This window comes from Mustela putorius, unplaced genomic scaffold (genome assembly GCF_011764305.1).
Source record: "Mustela putorius furo isolate JIRA1106 unplaced genomic scaffold, ASM1176430v1.1 tig00003858_pilon_pilon_pilon, whole genome shotgun sequence".
NCBI lineage: Eukaryota > Metazoa > Chordata > Mammalia > Carnivora > Mustelidae > Mustela > Mustela putorius.
This window is the reverse complement of record NW_025422010.1, coordinates 42,643,999-42,662,683: the sequence shown is the minus strand read 5'-3', so window position 1 is coordinate 42,662,683 and position 18,685 is coordinate 42,643,999. Positions and strand designations below refer to the sequence as shown.

Sequence of the window (18,685 nt, the reverse complement as noted above, 5' to 3'; positions counted from 1 at the left end):
AGCTCATCCTCCTAGAGGTGGTGAATTTTCTGGTTCATACACAAGTGCTGTAGAGGTCCAGCAGAGTGCTTAGGACCATGGACCAGAGGAACAGGTGAATGCCATCTCCTTCAGGTGGGGAAACATTTCAAGCGTAAAAAATCTTACCAAGCAAATCTTTGAGAGGAAAAAAAATACGAGCTTTTGAGAAAGTAATGAACAACAGACAAGTTCCTTGTTGGCAGTTGAGGACAGATCTGTGTCCTTCAGTGGTAGAGGCAGAGAGAACATCCTCTGAGGATGTTTGAGGAAGCCGAAGAATATGGGTCTATCTGGAAATCCCCATGCTCTGCTGTTAGGAACAGGCCCTCACTTGCAGGACACAGCAGACCAGGTCTCCCGGTCACACCAGCAAAGGCAGCCCTGAGGAGCTCAGCCTGCCATTGCACGGAGGGTTTCTGGGATCTGTGAGGGAGAAGGTGCACCACACCACCTGCCGTGTCAGGCTTAGCTGCATAGCTGTGAGCACATGACGTGGACATCAGGAGTGATAAGAGGGGGATCTGCTGGGCTCTTCTGGGGTGTTCCTTTCTGAAATCGTACCTCTGGGACATGAACTGTGCAGCTGCAGTGAGTCCCCAGTGATTATATTTGGATGCTGCTGATGAATTAAGGAGCTGGCCAGGTGCTGCTGTTAGGAGTCTCCCCACTACCTCCAGGGGCCAGCAGAGTGTTCAGAGCTCCTCTGCTCGGGACTCCCTGCAGAGCTGAGTGAAGGCGACAGCCCCTGTTTTTTGGGCACTTACTATGTGCCAAGCACCGGCAAAGCACTAGATCTCCCTGCATCTGGATAAAAACTCCAAGGAAAGACTTACTATCAGTCCGCCTTGCACACGCAAGGGAGCTGGGGCACAGAGAGGTGGAAGGACGTGATCAGACGACACAGCTGATCTAGGGTAGAGCTGGCATAGGAACACAGGTCTGTCTGCCTCCAGCCACTCACTCTGTCCTGAGTCCTGTGTCCACCTGGGTGTCAGAAGCCACAAAGAGCTAGCCTCCCAGAAGAACACATTTTCTTTGCATAGGGGTTCTAGGTTGTCCTCTGTGTTCATAGTAGGTTGCCATTATCTGCCTGTCTGCAGAACATAGTTCGTCCTCACATTCTTCCAGAGGAGCAGGCTGTGCCTGTGCTCCTGTCCACCACCACACTTTGTGCCTCCTTCCATATCCCACACTAGCTCCAGCTAGAAACACCCACCGCCCAGTCCTCTGCGCCACTCTCCTGGTGATGTGACCCAAGTGTGCCACCTGGAGGTGACACTCCACTCCCAGGCCGAGTGGGGAAAAGTTGACCTGACTTGTCTTCTCCCTGAACCCACTTCTTGGGCAGGGACCCTTCAGCCTCTGGGGTGGGGGACCCAGGCCAGGGTTGGGGTGGGAGGTACAGACAGGACTGAGTTTTCTCAACAGATGACCTCTAACTGGATTTCTTGTGATTACTTCCAGCAAGGCTGGCTGCCAGAACAGACCTAGGGTGATGTCAGGCTGTAACCAAAGGTGTGCCTGGACTGTATGAGGATCTCTCTCTCTGCAGTCTCAAAGCAAGCCACGCTCTGCTTGAACTCCCACAGCAGGTCTCGGGCTGGAGGTCCCACAGCAGGCATGGCACCCTCCGGGGTCCGCCAGCCTCTGTTCTGCTACTCTGCACAGCTTTTCCATGAAGCTTCATTCCTGATGCCCCAGCTTACTGGTGTTTCAGCCAACAGCTCTGGTCTACAAGGAGCTCACCAGAGAGCAGCCAATGAAGAATAATGAGTGACAATCTGTTGCTTACTTGGAGAACCCCTTCTTCCCTGTCCCCACTGGCCACTCTCAGCTGCTCCTCTCGCCTCCTGGAGCATGAGGTTTTGCCTGTGTTGACACGAGCTGTTGATACTGGTTCTGGGTCCTCGGTGCTCCCTCTGTGTGAGCCCATCTGGGGTGCTGTCCCCTTCCAAATCTGCACCGGGCACACTGGGGGGCTGCTCGCTTGCCTGTTGTTGGTCTGCGTGTCCAGTCCGCGGGGACACAGCACGGGCAGAATCTGCGGGAGCCTCCATGTGTGGCGTCAGAGTCCGCCAGGGCAAGCTGACAGGTGGCGAGAAGGATCCCTTGGCCCCATGGAGGGCCTCCTTGGAAGAGGGGATGCTGAAGGGGTCCTTTGTCTCAGAGCTAGCGATTAGGTTGCAGTGTTTTGTGCCAGCGAGTCCCGAGTCCAAGGGCGGGAGGGCCCCTTGTGAAAGACCACGAAAACCTGAAAAGCAAAGGCTGCAGATCTGTGAAGCCAGCTATTAAATTGTTCCGACAATTTAAAAATGGGCTGTGAGGTCTGTCCAGCCACACACACAAGACTGACCGCCGTCAGCCAGCTTCCAGCTCTGCCACTGCTCACGGACGCTTCTTGAACGTCCCTTCAGTGAGTTCTTTCTTTCCCTCTCTTGCCTCCAGGTTCCCAACAGAGTTCTGCTGGGGGATGCCAGGAGAGCACTCAAGCGTGCTGTGATTGCAAACTCGAATTCCACGTTGGAAGCTCCTTCCTTAATTGCCTTCGTGGTTTCTGCCTGCCTCTATAACCTTGCTCTCCGCTCTTTCTCCTCTCTCCTCCTCTGCCGGGGCGCTCACAGAATAAAGAGTTCAGGACGCTGTCGGAGCAGCTGTCGGCGGTCACCTCCACGCACACCATGGAGGTAGAGAAGCTGAAGAAGGAGCTGGCCCGCTACCAGCAGGGCCACAGCGGGGACAGCAGCCTGAGGCTGCAGGAGGAGGTCGAGAGCCTGCGGGCTGAGCTGCAGAGAGCCCACTCGGAGCGCAAGATCCTGGAGGATACCCACACCAAGGAGAAGGATGAGCTGAAAAAGGTATGTCAAGGCCGGAGGGAGCGCCGTGGCAGTGGGCGGGCTAACAGAGCACCCCTTCAGGGCGTTTTCTTCTTCCTCCTCTAAAATTGCCCTGGGCTTCACTGGGGCTTGTGCCCAGGAATGGACCTTCTCTCTGTATTTAGACGTAAAGTGCTCACGTGCTGGGGGAGCCCACACGAGCTCGTGTTCATCCACCTAAGACATGTTGATCAAATTTTGCCGTTAACTGAACGCAGTGGCATCCCCTGAAAGGAGTGCCCGTATGAGTTTTGAGCATCCTTCTCATAGCCTAGAGTTAGCCGCTGAGTCAGCTCTGTGGCCCGCGTTTTCGTAAGCAAGAGGCACGGTACAGAGCTGCTGGCTTTTCTTGACATCGCAGGAATTAGGGCAACCTCGTAGTAATCTTACTTGGGGTATTTGCCTTAAGTTTGTGTGGATAGCCTCAGCCTGCCTCACGCATTCTGGCTGGGGGGCTCTCTAGGTTATCTCTGTATTCCATAAATTAGAACTTCCCAAGATTCATCCCTACTCCCCCAACTCAAAAGTCAGATTTCCTTCTCCTCAACTAGGTGAACTGTTCAAGCCAGGGAATGCCACATGCTTTTCGGAGAGTCTCCTATGGACGCAGGCCACTGCTGTCTGCTCCTGTGTCTCTGCAGTGACCCGCAGCCCACAGGCCAAATAGCACCTTGCGTACTTGTTCCATGCCTCCAGTACTGGACAGTCATGGGGTTTGAGAAACTAAGGAAGGGGAGGGATTCAGTGTTTCTAATGTCAGAATAACTTTGAGTGTTTAAGAATTAGAGCCGTGGACGCCTGGGCGGCTCAGTCAGTTAAGCATCCCACTCTTGGTTTCAGCTCAGGTCATGATTTCATGGGTCATGGGATCCAGCCCCACACTGGGCTTCATTCTCAATGGGGAGTTTGCTTGAAGATTCTTTCCCTCTGCCCCTCCCCCGACCTGTGTATGCTCTCTCTCTCTTTCTCAAATATTTCATAAAAAGAGCAGACAAGAGGCACCTAGGTGGCCTTACTTGGTTGAGTGTCTGACTCTTGGTTTTGGCTCAGATCATGATCTCGGGGTCATGACATCAAGCCCCGTGTCAGGCTCTGTGCTCAGTGCAGTGTCTGCTTGAGATTCTCTCCCTCTGCCCCTCCCCCTGCTCTCACATGCTCACTCTCTCAAATAAAATCTTAAAAGAAAAGAAAAGAAAAGCTGGCTAACTGCCACCACAGAAAGTGTTCTGGCGTAGACATTGAAATGGCCAGATTCTGCTCCCTGTCCTGCCATTACCAAGTCACATGGGAAAGCTTACTGGCCTTAGTTCCTTCAGCTGTTTATTATTTTTTTTAAGTGTAGATTATCTCTCAGGATTCTTCTGGACATTTAACTGGCCAACTCCATGAGACGGTATTTGAAGGCTCTAGAAGAAAGGACCCCAACCTGCTCTATAGAACATCCCTCTTCCTCTGCCCCGTTACCTTCTCCTGGCCCGAGCCCTCAGGCCCGGTTGGGGAGCATGCAGACTGCCATGTGGATGCAATCCCAGAGAGCGGTTGGGCCGGCCCGTGGTGAGCTTGCCTAACACAGTCTCCCTGTCCCAGGCTGAACTTCCGACCACCGGCCACTGCTTTGCCTGGGCCCGGGGATTTCCCTAGCATCAGAGACGGGGTCCACGTGCGGATTGGGTGATGAATACAGTGACACGTGGGGCTTTCCGGAGCAGGCGGCCAGCCTAGCCAAGGAAAGTGGGAGCTTCTGGCCCCCATGTGTCACCAGGCAGACCTGCCTGCGCACCCACCACGAGGCCGGATGTGGACTTCATTCTTTGGGAGAAAGCATGTGGTACTAGGAAGCTCCCATTACAATGTAGCTATAAGCCTGTAACCCACAAACCGTGGAATTCTTCCCTGTGTCTACTGGCTCTGGGAACAAATGGACAGTGACCCTTCCGTGTGATGAAAAAACAAGGCAGGGGAATCCAAAGGCAGAGAAGAAGCCAGGATTAGAACTGGAAACCCTTGAGATTAGTGACTCTGGGAGAAAAACAAAAGCAAGTTCCCTGCATGGGCCCCTGTTTGAGGTGAAGCATGTGGGAAGTCTTCACCCAATGAACCCACAAAAACCTGGGTATCTCCTGTCTCCATGCCACAGAGAGGCCTCGACTCCTCAGCCACCGAGCCTCCCTACCTGCTTCCTCTTGGGCACTGCGGCTTGAGGACTCAGCGCTCTAAAAATGTCAGCGTCGAGCCTTGTCCTAAGGGTTTGTGATAGGAAACTGTTCCTGGGCACAGCATAACATTTTCTCCTTACAAAAATGTTTCCTGGGGGTGTGTTGAGCTAGTTCGTAAACACAATGAGAACTTGGAACTGCCAAGAGAAAACAATTCAAGGACACCGGAAGGAGGAGAACAGGCACAGAGGCAGAGAAAGAAAAGCACCTTCTCTGACTCCACAATGTGGAGCCAATCCTCAGCTGGGAACAGGAGAGAGAACCGGCCCCAGATGATTCATGAGGCGCAATGTCCACCCCCTCCAAGAAGAGAGAAAGTGGAAGCAAAGTGACCTCCTTCTCCAGGGTCTTCCAGAACTTTCTATTCTGGAGGCCATGGAGAGTAGGTGGGGAGAGGGGCTAGCTTTTATTCCACACCACCCCCCTTCGTCTTTTGTCTCTGGTCAGGGTTTAATATTTATCAAAGGCACTGTGTCCAATATTAACAAATGCTGAATAACCAGACAGTTGGTTTCCTCTCGGGCTTGTCTGGAGGCTGCTGTGCCCTGAACAAGATTGATGAGACAGTCAGAGCACCGTGAGGAGCCGACCGCGGGTGGATGTTAATTAATGGGTTTGATATGTCCGTCAGCCAATGCTTTATTGGAGCCGGCGGCCTGGAAAACCTTGGGCTTCCCACCACTGACCATATTCATTGTCTGGCCACAGGGCTATGCTGCCTCCAGCTGGGAGATGCTGGGTCTCCCTGAGGGCAGGACCCCTCCCCGCCCCTCCTCCCCTGTGGCTGCAGACCTGGGGCAGCCCCCACCCCAGGCACATGTCCACACATACCCTCTCCGCTAAAGGTCTCTGCCCTAGGGACCTCTCCCCAGGGCAGTTGCACCCAGGCTGTCAGCCTCCCCTCCTCTTAGCTTGTGTGATGGGTTCATTTTCTAAAGCTCTCCGTGACCCCCGTGCTGACCATCGTGTGCAGCTGTGCTTTCTGGGATGGTGGAGCTGTTCCGTGTCCGTGATGGCAGAGACGTGGCCCCCAGGGCTATCCTTGATGTTCAGTTATAACTCATTATCCAGAATCGGCCCCAGCACTTGCCTGGTGGAGCCAGCAAGGCCGGGCTCAGTGCGGGTGTGCGGGCCCTGGCTCTGAGTAAAGGTCCCTGATGCTTGGGAGGGGCAGAGAACAGCGTCTAGGTCTGGGTGCTCAGTAGCTGAGCTTAAGTTGTACCTCATCTGTCCCAGATCTGTGGGCCACTAGTTACGGACCTTGGGAAGTTCCAAGGTCAAGGTTTTGAGTTTTTCCAATAGAAGGGGAGAGAGCTGACTTGGGATAGTGGGATTCTCACAGTGGGTTGAGTCTTTCTTTCCCTAAAGATGCGGAGAAGACTTCTCTGGCCAGTGGAGACACACAGTTGTGCTCCCAGAGCTCCAGGGCTTGTGGTGTGTAAGGAGGCTGCTGGTGGTTAGAATGTGGACCCCACGCCCACTGTGTGGAAGGACATCACCTTGTGGAAGACAGGTTGGAAGTCCAGGCCCTTTATTCACTGAACAGATAGTTTTGGGGTGCCTGTGTGTATTAGGGACTGTTCTACACACTAGGGCAAAAGGAAATGATATTTTTAAAGTCCTTGTCATTCTTACGGAGCTCAAATATTGGGGGCTATGAGAAAATGTACAGACAGGAACCAAATACAGATTATCTGTCATGTGCCATAAAGAAAAATAAAGCCTAGTGAAGGGGATAGAGCGGGACGTGGGGGCAGGGAGAGGTATGGTTTTGCTTCTAGTGGCCAGAGACCGTCTGAGGCTGAGCCATGAGCCTTTCTAGGGGCAGGTAACAAGTGCAAACAGCAGGTGCCTAGGCCCTGAGGTAGGAGTAGGCTGGACAGCTTTGAGGATCTACAAGGAGGCCACTGGGCAGAGGCAGAGTGAATGCGGAAGGAGGAGGACAGATTGGGAAGGACCATCGGACCTTGAAGGACTTCCTGACCTTGAGGGCACCATTAGAGAACTGCAACCACAGAGAACTGCTCTGTCTTAGGCACTAGGCTCTGGAGTGCACACTAGTTCTCTCCTGCCCTGAGTGTCTTCCTGTCACTCTTCTATGGGAACCAGTCGTCTGCGGCCTGTTGTAGACTGTTGACATCACCATTCTTCGTATGCCAGCCTTCTGCACTGTCGGGACACATGGTAGCATAGTAGTTCACTGCGGGGCCTGCACCCAGACTGCTTGGGGCAAAGGTCAGCTATACCCCCTGCCTGGCTGTGTGGCCTTTGACAAGGTCTCTAACTTTTCTGTGCCTTAGTTTCCCTACAAGCAAACATGGATGGTACCTATATCAAAGTAGAAAATCGATTTATAACTGTGCTCGAGACATAGCAATAGCTCAGTAGATGTTCACTCTCCCCTCGCCTGTAACGTGTGGAGGTCGTGCTCTCCTACCTGATCCTGCATGGACCCCACCCTCATTCTCAGGCCCAGGATGCAGGGCCCAGGGGTCTGGACTCTGCTGGGGCCTCCATGGGGCTCTTGTGTGAATGGTGGCACAGCCGCTTCCTTCTAACAGTGAGGGCGTCCTCCCGTGGCTTCGTCTCTCTCGCTGTGTTCCTGCCTGATACAGCCGTGCGCCCCAGGTGAGCTCCCACTCTGTTTCTGCACAGTCCTCTGGGGGGGTCTCTTCGTCCTCACCTCTCTCTTCCCTCTTGAGGCCCTCTTCCCTTTGACCAAATAACTCCCCACTTAGAATGTGCTTGCCATTTACCTTCCTCTCAGGACAGACCAGAAACCCTGTCAGGAATTTGCAGAATTAGAAGTGTCGCCCCTTCCAAGGGCCATGCCTGTAACTTTCTACTAGATGATCCGTGCATGGCAGGGAGGACCAGGGACTCGCGACTCATTGTTGGGGCCCAAGAACCTTTTCTGATAGGCGCCATCTAACCAGTTCTTCCCGTGGTTTTCTACTAGAAACCTTGCCCTTGGCCTTTTTTACAGATTAAATTTTAACTCGGAAAAAGACAAAATCAAAAGCTCAGAGATAAATTCATATCCCTGAAGATTAATTAGTAAAGACAGTTCTTAAACATGAAGCTGGGATATTTGTTTCATTTAGCTTAGCAGGAACTAAATTAGCCTCGTCGTGATGGGATTTAGCCTCAGCATTGGTTCTGATGAATTGTCCCAAGTAACCTTGTAGAAGAAACCCTCCCGGTAACACTGCCCTGCAAGCAGGGAGACCCACCTGCCTCCGCCCCCTGCCCCAGCCCAAGAGAAAATGGAGCTGCTGAATGATGTTTGAGTCGCAAACCCGAGCAAAGGTATTCTTTATCATGCTGAAGGGAGCACACCTGCCTGGTCCTGTGTTCAGTGTCTTTCCCTCTAGCCTGCATTCCTGACCGCTGGCAGAAGGGAGGCCATTTAGCTGCAGAAGTTTGTCACCTGCTGTGCCTGCGAGTGGGCTAGCTGGCTGGGAAGACGGAGGGGTGGCCAGTAGCTGGGGACATGTGATGGGGAAGCGTTCGCGCTGCCCTCCCCGGGTGCGGAGCGGAGTGTGGGCTTGAAGAGCTGGAGCGTGGGCCTACCTCCAGAGTTGTGCAGGCAGGAAGAAAGCAAAGCTCCCAGTTGTCTCTGTAATGTATGGCTCAGAATACCAAAGCTGGGGGCCTCAGGGGCCTGCCCGCATGACTCAAAGCCTTGGAGGGAGACGGAGGGAAGAAAGGAGACTCTGGCACAGTAGAACAAGTCAGAGGGTACATGCCGTTGACCGTGGCTTGTTCCCACAAGTCTCCCCCTTGATCATAAGCGGTTGCAATAAAGTTACTGTTCTGAGACTACCTTCCCAGGAATGGGGATTTGGGGTCCCACCTAGTGGTGGTGGCAGGCACGCTGTCCTGCCCAGGCCTGCCTGACTTCTGTGTTCCCTTGCAGAAGGACGATGACTGACTGTAGAGGCCCCAAGGAAGGGGGAATGAGGACGGGGAGGGAGCTGGGACGCCTGCGCGGCTGGCCACGTGCCCTGGAAGCCATCTGCGTTTTCAGGGAGTGAGTCTCAGGAAGCAGGCTGGTGACCTGACGCACGGTGACTCAACCAGGTCACTCAGAGGCTCCGGCCCTGTGCCTCGTTCCTTGGCCAAGGGTGACCGGAGTCCTGCCCTCCGGACATGCCAGGTGGAGCTTCACGTGAGGCAGCATCCAGGCGTTCTTTGTCGCGCCACGCCCCTCGTGGTTTCTTCTGAGGACTGTTTTCAGCATGTGCGTTGAGGAATGGGAAGCTATTCTGAGGATTTGCCAAGCTAACTTAAATGTGCTATTGGGGTGAGCTGTCTTCAGTGAGAGGAAATCAGATATGCTCGAGGAGTGTGTTTTTTTCCCCCAGATTGTGTTTCTCTTTTGTCGTTTGATTAAGCAGCGCCTGCGTTCTAGATGTTTTAATCGACCATAAACCCATTCATTTGAGAACAAAACAAAACAAACAAAAACTAAAGGAACCTTTTTTTCCCAACTGAGGAAAGCACAGGCCCCTTGACTGGAGCTGCAGGCTCCTCGCGGGCTCGGGCGTGTCGGGTGTGACATGCCACCTGGGCCCAGGCTGAGCAGGTAGGTGAGGCTACAGAGCAGCCTGGCTGGGTCTCTGGAGGGACAGGCAGGCCCTGTAAGCTGAGCATGGAGCTGGGGGGCTCGCTCCACACCTGCAGGATAGGAGGCCTTCCTGGAAGAATGAACCACGGGCCAGAGCTAGACAAGGAGGAGAAAACCCCGCAGGAAGGCTGGGGAAGAGAACTCAGCGGGGGGAGTAGGGACACACTTGGGTGGAAACCAGAACCAGGAGAAGCTGGGCCCTGCTTGGGCCATTTTAGGGAGGCGTGTGGAGGAGTTGAGTTTATCCCGAGGACAAAGGGAGTGAAGCATTCTCCAGTTCTCACTTCTCCCCACCCAGCCTCGTCCTTTCTCAGCTACCCACCGCAGCCCCCCTCCAAACCACACATCAGCACCGCAGCGCCGTTCTGCTCCCAAACCATGGCTACCGCCGTCCCTCTGCCCCAGGTTCTCTTTCCACCTAGAGCTCCCTCGGCTCCCTGCAAATCCCGCGTGTCTGATTGAGACAACCTGCAACTCCCCGGGGAGCTCCTGGGGCCTCCCTCTGTTCCTTGTGACCTCCGTTTATCCTAAATCCCCTCGTAGCAGTGGTTCCTTGCCCACAAGGAACCTTCGGCAACGTCCGGAGACCCTTCGGCGGTCACAGCTGGCTTGAGGGCAGGGGAGCCGCAGAGTCACCGGGACCTGGTGGGTAGAGGCCAAGACGCCGCAGAGTGTCTCACAGGACAGCACTCCCAGCCAACAACAAAGATTCTCTAGCCTAACATGTCCATGGTGCCACGGCTCAGAAACCCCACGGACAGAAGTCTGCCTCGGACCTTCTTGGTTTTCTGCTGCCACACACCTGTCCCTCGCTCCTGCCGAGGGACACGGTCTCAGAAGGCGGCTACCCGGAGTGTTGCTCACTTTGCCTCCCCAGCTCCTGGCACGGAGAGTCATCTCAGGAAGGGTCTGATGGACGAGGGACGGCTTTGCCGTGTGTCCACCCGGGGGGCTAGAACGAGGCTCGGTGCGCGGCCGCCCAGATCGGTAAAGGGCGTCGCTCGGAGCCACTGCTTCTGGAGCCGTCCCTCCCCGGCAGAGGAGGCTGCAGTATCCGCAGACACACACATCAGCTGTGTTCATCACAATAGGCAGTAACTGGCTGATGAAGAAGAGTGTGGTGCTGTTAGTTACATGCATCAGTCTTTTTACCAGCCTTTTCTCGTTGGGAATCCTGGGGTGGGGGTGGGGGGGCAGCAGAGCACACCTGTCTCACTGACTCCACGAAAGGGCTCATACTCTGGCTGGTGGGCGTGGGCTCTGTGAGACACCCAGAGCGGGGTCAGGGTGACCCGCAGTGGGCAGAGCCTCGCTGCTGGAGCTCGGAGCCCTGCATCCGCAGAAGAACTCATGCTAGAAACCGAGTCCATCTGAATGAAGAGAGAATAAAAAGCAGCAACACTGTGTGGCAGAGAAGGGACAGCTTCCTGGAACAGAGTTTTTAGCCACCTGTTGAAGGACGTTGAAAACTCTGAAATTGGAAGGCTCTGGATTGTCTAAAAAGACTGTCGATGAAGTAAGTACTTGGAGCTTTTTGTAAGCCTCCAAAGATGCTGTGCATCTGCAGTTCTCTCTCTGCAGCCGTGGACGCCAGCCGTCTGCGGATCCGTCTGTCCCCCCGAGTAGCAGACGCACCTGAGACAGTTGCTGCCTTCCGAGCCCCCACGGAGGTGGGAGGGCAGGGGACCCCACTCCTGGACTCCAGCCTTGTTGAAATTCTCTCCTGACCCTTCCCACACCATGCTGAGCATTGCAGGGGAGGTGGGGGGCGAAGCTGTCCTCTTACCTCACCTCCCGGCCCCTTAAGCTGAACTTCAAACTGGGGGGAAGGGAGGGTAGCATTTACTCATAAATAGTTGAAATTCAGACATCAGGAAGGTTTCTGCCCCTTAGCCAGAATCCCTGGGACCTCCTTTCTTGCTTCTACTGCCACAGGGCTCTGGCAGAGTCTGAAAGGTGTTTATCTGATGGGGATGCAGGCGGGTCCATCAGGGACCTATCTCCTAGACAATGGTCCCTGGAGGTCACCCTCTAGGCTCAGCTACAGTGAACATGGTGTTGTGCCAAGGATATCTTTCTACACAGGCTGGGAGGAGTCCTAACCTCTCCCCCTACCCCCGCCACCACCGGTAGATCATGAAATGTACCAAACATGGCAGAGGCGAGGACTTGAACCGGGGAAGAGGTCATTCATTGCATCACTCACCAGTCTTGGGGCTGTGTGTGGAGAAGCTGGTCCCTCAGAGGCTGTCTGATACTCCCCGTTTCATCTCCCGTCATGCTGAGCACAGGGGACTGTGCTCAGTGGATTGGCTTATTTGTGGAACAATTTTTAGTAGCTTTATTGAATATAATTCACAACCTGTTGTTTACCCATTTAAAGTGTACGATTCAGTATTTTTAAAATAGTTTTACAACTATTGCAGAGTCTAATTTTAGAATATTTTTATCCTACCCCCCCCCCAAAAAACCTCTGTATCCATTAACAGTCACACCCTCTTCAACCCCCTCACTCCCCACCCCAGCCTTAGACAACTGCTCATCTTCTGTCTCTATGGATCTGCCTGTCCTGGACATTTCATATAAATTGCATATAAATGGAATCATACCATATGTGACTTTTGTGACTGGCCTTGTTCACTGAGCATCATGTTTTCAGGATTAATCTGTGTTGTAGCATGGACCAGTACTTTATTTTTCTTTCTTTCTTTATTTTTTAAAAAAAATTTTATTTGACACAGAGAGATCGATAGTGAAGGAGGGGGAGAGAGCAGGGGGAGTGGGAGAGAGCAGAGAGCCCAATTGCGATTGCAGGGCTTAATCCCAGGACCCCAGGATCAAGACCTGAGCCAAAGGCAGACGCTTAATGACCAAGCCACCCAGGTGCGCCTTTATTTCTCTTTATTGCTAAAAAGTATTTCATCACTGGGACCCGCCATAGTTTGTTCATTGGTTCATTGATGGACATTTGAACTATTTCCGCTCTTTGGCCCTCTTGAATAATGCTCCTGCAGCCATCGGTGTACATGTTCTTGTGTGGACATGGGTTTTCCTTCCTCCTGGAAACCTAGGAATGGAACGGTTGGTCTTACTAGAGTTAAAATGCAACTTTCGAGGAGCTTCCAAAGCTGCTGCACTGGTTCCTATTGCCTCAGGGGGAGACGAGAATTCAGGTTTCTCCACATCCTCACCAACACATGTAATTCTCTTTTAGTATCCTAACATCATGGTATACGTGAGGTGATAAATCATTGTGACCTTGGTTTGCCTTTCCCTCATGACGTTGAACATTTTTGTCGCGTGCTTATTGACCACATAAGTGTCTATTCAATTTTCCCCCCATTTTTTGATTGGATTTCTTTTTATCTGTTGAGTTGTAAATACTCTGTATATTCAGGGTCCAAGTCCCACCTCAGATAAATAATTTACAAATATCTACTCTCATACTTGGGTTGCCCTTTGCCTTTGATAGTATCCTTTGAAGCATGGAAGTTCCCAATTGGGATGAAGTCCAACTTAAATGTTTTTTTTCTTTGGTTGCTTATGTGTTTGGCATTGTATTAAGAAACCATTGACTAATCCCAGGTCACAGGGGTTTGCTTCTATATTCTCTGCCAAGAGTTTTATAGTTTTAACCCTTACATTTAGGTCTTTGATACAACGTCAGCTTGTTTTTGTATATAGTGTGAGGTAGGAGTCCAATTTTGTTTTGTGTGTGGACATCCAGTTGTCCTAGCCATTTGTTGAGAAGACTATTCTCTCCTCATTGAACTGTTTTTCTTCTTCAGTTGCCTATCTAGAATCTCTAGTACAGCGTTGACTGGTTTCGTCGAGAGCAAGCATCCTCGTGTTTGTCCTGACCATGGATGCAAAAGGCAGTCTGTGTTTCACCATAAAGTCTAATGTCATGGGTTTCTTCAGATGCCCTTTCCATGTCCATGTCACAGAGGGGGGGCCGCGGTGTGGAGAGGGAGTGCTCTGTGGCTGAGAAGCTCCTGGTCTTTGCCATTGGCCAGAGCTGCTGTGCTTTGATGGTGGTGTGATCACAGCGTTCTTTTTTCTGCTGACTTGGCAGTGGTTCAGAGGACCTCCAAGGAAGTGGGACTCAAGTCTGGATGCCTGAAATAAGGGCACGTGTTCCTCCTCCTCTTCCCGTCCAGTTTCTTACCTCCTTGCCTCTGTCATGAAGGCGGGGATGCAATCTTGGTGGGGAAAACAACTCAGTGCCCTTTTGCAAAGTGGGTCCTTGGGTGGGGTCCTGAGAGAAAATGCAGATGTCGTGCCATTGCACTTGAACGCCCATGGTACCAAAGAGATGGACCCCTTTCCCCTTCTCCTGAATGACAACTAATAATTTCTAGTTCTCCTGGAACACATCTGCATTGTTCCATTTTTAAATCTATACAAATATTTGCCCCGATCCTGAATAGCCACAAATTTTCATTTTTTAAAAAGCTTGCCACACATGGTTTTAATTCTTCATTCTATGAGCAGATGAGGATTTTTCTTTAAATTACTATCTTCTTCCTGTGCCATTTTCAATACTATTCACTTCATACTTCCTTTGGGGGTCTCAAGAAGAAGATAAACACTAGAGTTCCCTTTCCTTCTGCAGCACCCAGGTTGTGTGCTGGCCCCATGAGACAGGCAAGGGCAAGTGGGATGAAGGCCAGAGATGATGCATCATTGCGAGCTCTGGGCTCTCCTGACACTCAGACTTGAGAGCTCAAAATTTACCAAGACAAGCAATCAAACACAGGAGGTGAAAGCCTATTATCGTCAGTTCCTGCACACGGCATGTGAGCGTGGTGCTGACTTTTCATGAGGTTTTTGTGGGCCCTGGAAGACCATAAAGAGTGGGGAGCTCATCTGTCTTGTTGTAATGGGATTTTTCTTTCGGTCTGTTTTTCCCCTCAAAATGAAAGCAGTTTTGTCTGACTTGATTTTCTTTTTTTCTTTTTCATTTAAATTCAATTAGCCAGCATGTAGTACATCATTAGTTTTAGATGTGATGTTCAGTAATTTCATCAGTTGTGTATAACACCCAGTGTTCATCCCATCACGTGCCCTCCATCATGCCCATCACTCAGTTACCCTGTCCCCCCAACCATCTCCCCGCTCTGTAACCCTCAGTTTGTTTCCCAGAGTCAAGAGTCTCTCCTGGATTGTCTCCCTCTCTGATTGCTTCTCATTCAGGTTTCCCTCCCTTCCCTGAGATCCTCTGTGCTATTCCTTATATTCACATGTGAATGAGACCATATGATAACTGTGTTTCTCTGCTTGACTTATTTCACTTAGCACAATCCCCTCCAGTTCCATCCATGTCGATGCAAATGGTGGGGATTCATCCTTTCTGACGGCTGAGTAATAGTCCATTGTGTATATGGACCACATCTTTATTCATTCATCTGTTGAAGGACATCTCGGCTCCTTCCACAGTTTGGCTATTGTGGACACTGCTGCTATGAACATTGGGGTGCAGGTGTCCCTTCTTTTCACTACATCTGTATCTTTGGGGTAAATACCCGGTAGTGCAATTGCTGGGACATAGGGTAACTCTGTTTTTAAGGTCTTGAGGAACTCCACAGTGTTTTCCAGAGTGGCTGCACCAGCTTGCATTCCCACCAACAATGTAGGAGGGTTCCCCTTTCTCCACATTCTTGCCAACATTTGTTGTTTCCTGCCTTGATAAATTTAGCCATTCTAACTGGTGTAGGGTGGCATTTCATTGTGGTTTTGATTTGTATTTCCCTGAGGACAAGTGATATGGAGCATTTTTTCATGGGTCTGTTGGCCGTTTATATCAGCTGACTTGATTTTCTTAAAAAGAGCATTTGGACATACCAGGTGAACTTCAGACCTCTCAAAAGGAGTCTTTCCTTTGCCCCAGCTGCACAGGGCAAACATTTTCTCCTGTTGTTCTCCCTTTCAGCAAGTTGCAGTCCTGGAGCAAGAAAACGCTCTCTTAAAAGATGAGAAAGAACAGCTTAACAACCAAATCCTGTGCCAAGTGAAAGGTAAGTACAAAGTGCTTGATTTTTCATTTCGGAGTTCAGTTTCTTTTCCACACTGATTTTTCCCCCAAAGACTCCTAGCAAGGACACGGTCAAGATGGTGCACTGGAGGAAAGGCTTTAATGCATATGAAAGAAGGGTGGTCTTCATGACGCTGCCATGACTCTTGGATTCAAGAGTTGAATGCAGTGAAATGCGCACATAATGGACGAAGTAGTGCATGGGCTTTGGAGCCCAGGGCACCTGCACTCGAAGAATGACTACCATATATGACTGCCTGGCTTTGAGCAAGTCCCTTAATAACTGCAGTCTTCTGCTTCATCTGCGAAATGGATATAAAAGTACAGACCTCAGACGTCTGAAGCACTTAGCTTGATGCTTGACCCATAATGAGCACCTAAAGCTCATTACTGCTTCTTTTAACTATAACGTCCATAATGCATGTTGTGATTTCTTCTGTTAATGTTGCTGAAAGAGAAATCAGGGGTCTGACCCCAGCGAACCTTACACCACCATTGACCCCCATGGGCCATCTGGCCTAAGAGAAATGGGGAATTTCCGCAGACCCCAGTCCTTGCCTGGCTCAGTGGGCTCCTTAAGTCACCCACCTTCTCCCATCCTTAGGTCTGTCCCCAACCCGAACCCTGAGATCTCCTTGAAAACTTAAACTTTTCAATTTCCCTTTTAAAATGATTTCTTTCTACTGGTATAAATAATAAATTTGGGTGGGGGGAAAGCCCTCTATGTGATCTATTTGCCTTCTCTTCTTCAGTCTCCCTACACTTCAAGAACACGGAAGATCAGGAATGGGGACAAAACTGGGGAACAAAGCCTGGGTTCTCCCAGGGACAGCGCTAGCCGCTGCCGGGACCGTGTTCCCAGGAGAGAAGCTGGTGTTAAGTGAAGGGATGTCATGTAGGTTGTCTGCTTCTCCCGCACTTTCCTGAAAGCAGGGTGGGCTCTCCCCTTCTCTGAAGACTTACGCCACCAGAAGCAGCAGCCCTTTGCTCTACGGTGGGTGAGGTTGCTGGATAAAGGCATCAGGGGTCCATAAAAGGAGCTAGCTCATCACAGGCAGCCTTTTAAAAAGAGATGAATCAGAAAGCACGAGTCAATCAATACGCGTGAGATGAACCCGTTCAGAAAGCCAAACTGCAGCTTAGTGTGCTTGCTTTCCAGATGAATTTGCCCAAAACTCTGTCAAGGAGAATCTGATGAAGAGAGAGCTGGAGGAGGAGCGCTCCCGGTACCAGAACCTCGTGAAGGAATATTCGCGGCTGGAGCAGAGATATGACAATCTCCGGGATGAGATGAGCATCATCAAGGCAAGGAGGGCAGTCCTGGCCCCGGTCCCAGCCCCAAGCCGGCCCCACTTCTGTCACTGCATGCCATTCTTGCGCAGTCTGGCCCCCGCACTGCCGTCGGGCCACCACGCTGCCCCTGCCCTTGCCCTTCCTGCTGAGAGTTGCCATGCATGGAAGTAACGGGGCCGGGTGATCCTTCCCAGGGATGGCTCCTTTTCCCAGCTTTGCGGTCTCATTGAGTTCTCAGGAGCCTAAGGAAAATCCTACCTAGGTGTATGCTGTCTTGTTCCCTGTTCTGGGGAATTCCTGAGTTGAAACAGTGACGGTGTGGGGGCGAGTTCTGACCTCTGCGTCCATGGTGTGTACTGCAGAGAGACCCCCAGGGTCTGATTATTTTTCCCAATCTTAGATGAAATGCAGTAGACGTAGAAATGTCCTATTTCAGGATTTATCATTCTTTTTTACCTCACGTAAACATTCCTTCCAAAAATGCGTCTTCAGACAAGATTGATAAGTTAATTGCATAGAAACCAGGAAGAGAAACTAAATAGGAACATATATAAATACAGAATTTTCTGACCAAGATCAGTTTTTACTCTCAAAGCCAAATCATATGCAAGGGGGGAAAAAGTATTTTTAAATGAACAGTATAAATGGTAACCTCTATTTCTAATATGCTTACTATTTTCATAAAATTGGGGGAGCACAAGTTGCAGTATGAGCCAGTTGGGGGCAGGTCTATAACATTCTTTTCCAGGGCGGGGGGTGGGGACCGATGACAGGACGGTGTGTTTGCACTTTCAGGGCAAGACCAGGAGATATGGGTTGTTTCCACAGGACCTTCAGAGAAATCGGCCAGTGTCAGGGATTTGGATGTCATGAGGAGACTCATTAGGGAGTTCCGTCCTGCCACGGGGTTCCCTTCTCATGGTCATTTTGTTGGCTAGATGGACGTCAGTGAAGTTTGTGTGGGAATAGCTCCATGTAGCCATTGTTCCCAGAAACAGGGATACCTGCTCTTGTAGGCAAATAAGGCAGAAGTCCAATTCTGGGATCTACTGGCCTTTGAAAAGGAGCCGTTCTCATTAACATTCGTTCGTTATGAGCACTCCCATTTTCCTCCTTCAACAGCAAACCCCAGGCCACAGGCGGAACCCATCAAACCAAAGTAGCTTAGAGTCTGACTCCAATTACCCCTCCATCTCCACATCTGAGGTCGGAGACACAGAGGACACCCTTCAGCAGGTGGAGGTGAGTAAGGCAGGACAGTGGCTGCGCTGGGAGGGGGCGGGGGGCGGGGGGAGGCAAAGTTGGAGGTTTACCAGCTGTGCGGGGACTTCCTCTGCTGCTGGCTGGGGCTTCTTCCTGATGGAGGCGTCACTTGGCCTGTAGTGCATTTACAGGACCCTGGAGTTAATATTTACTCTGAAAAGGGATACATTACTGTTCACCTTACCCACTATCCAGGAAGAAAGAAAGAAGGTACATCCCTGGTTGTCGCTCTTATAAAACTGAGAACCCGTGGCAGAAAGGCAAAGCGGCTGGCTTAAGAAGGAACAGCTTTGGGGCACTTTGGGGGCTCAGTCATTTAAGCGTCTGACTCCTGATTTCAGCTCAGGTCATGATC

At 51.3% G+C, this 18,685-nt stretch overlaps 1 protein-coding gene across 2 annotated transcripts in view; it reads left to right on the top strand.

Moving 5' to 3' along the window:
• The window catches only part of MYO5B (myosin VB), a 340,465-nt gene that overhangs the window by 284,187 nt on the left and 37,593 nt on the right, over nucleotides 1–18,685 (top strand). For both annotated transcript variants that reach the window (XM_045065614.1, XM_045065613.1), the window contains exons 22-25: nucleotides 2,643–2,876; nucleotides 15,673–15,757; nucleotides 16,934–17,079; nucleotides 18,190–18,309. In XM_045065614.1, the coding sequence (XP_044921549.1) occupies nucleotides 2,643–2,876; nucleotides 15,673–15,757; nucleotides 16,934–17,079; nucleotides 18,190–18,309 (585 nt within the window). The remainder of the gene's footprint in view (nucleotides 1–2,642; nucleotides 2,877–15,672; nucleotides 15,758–16,933; nucleotides 17,080–18,189; nucleotides 18,310–18,685) is intronic.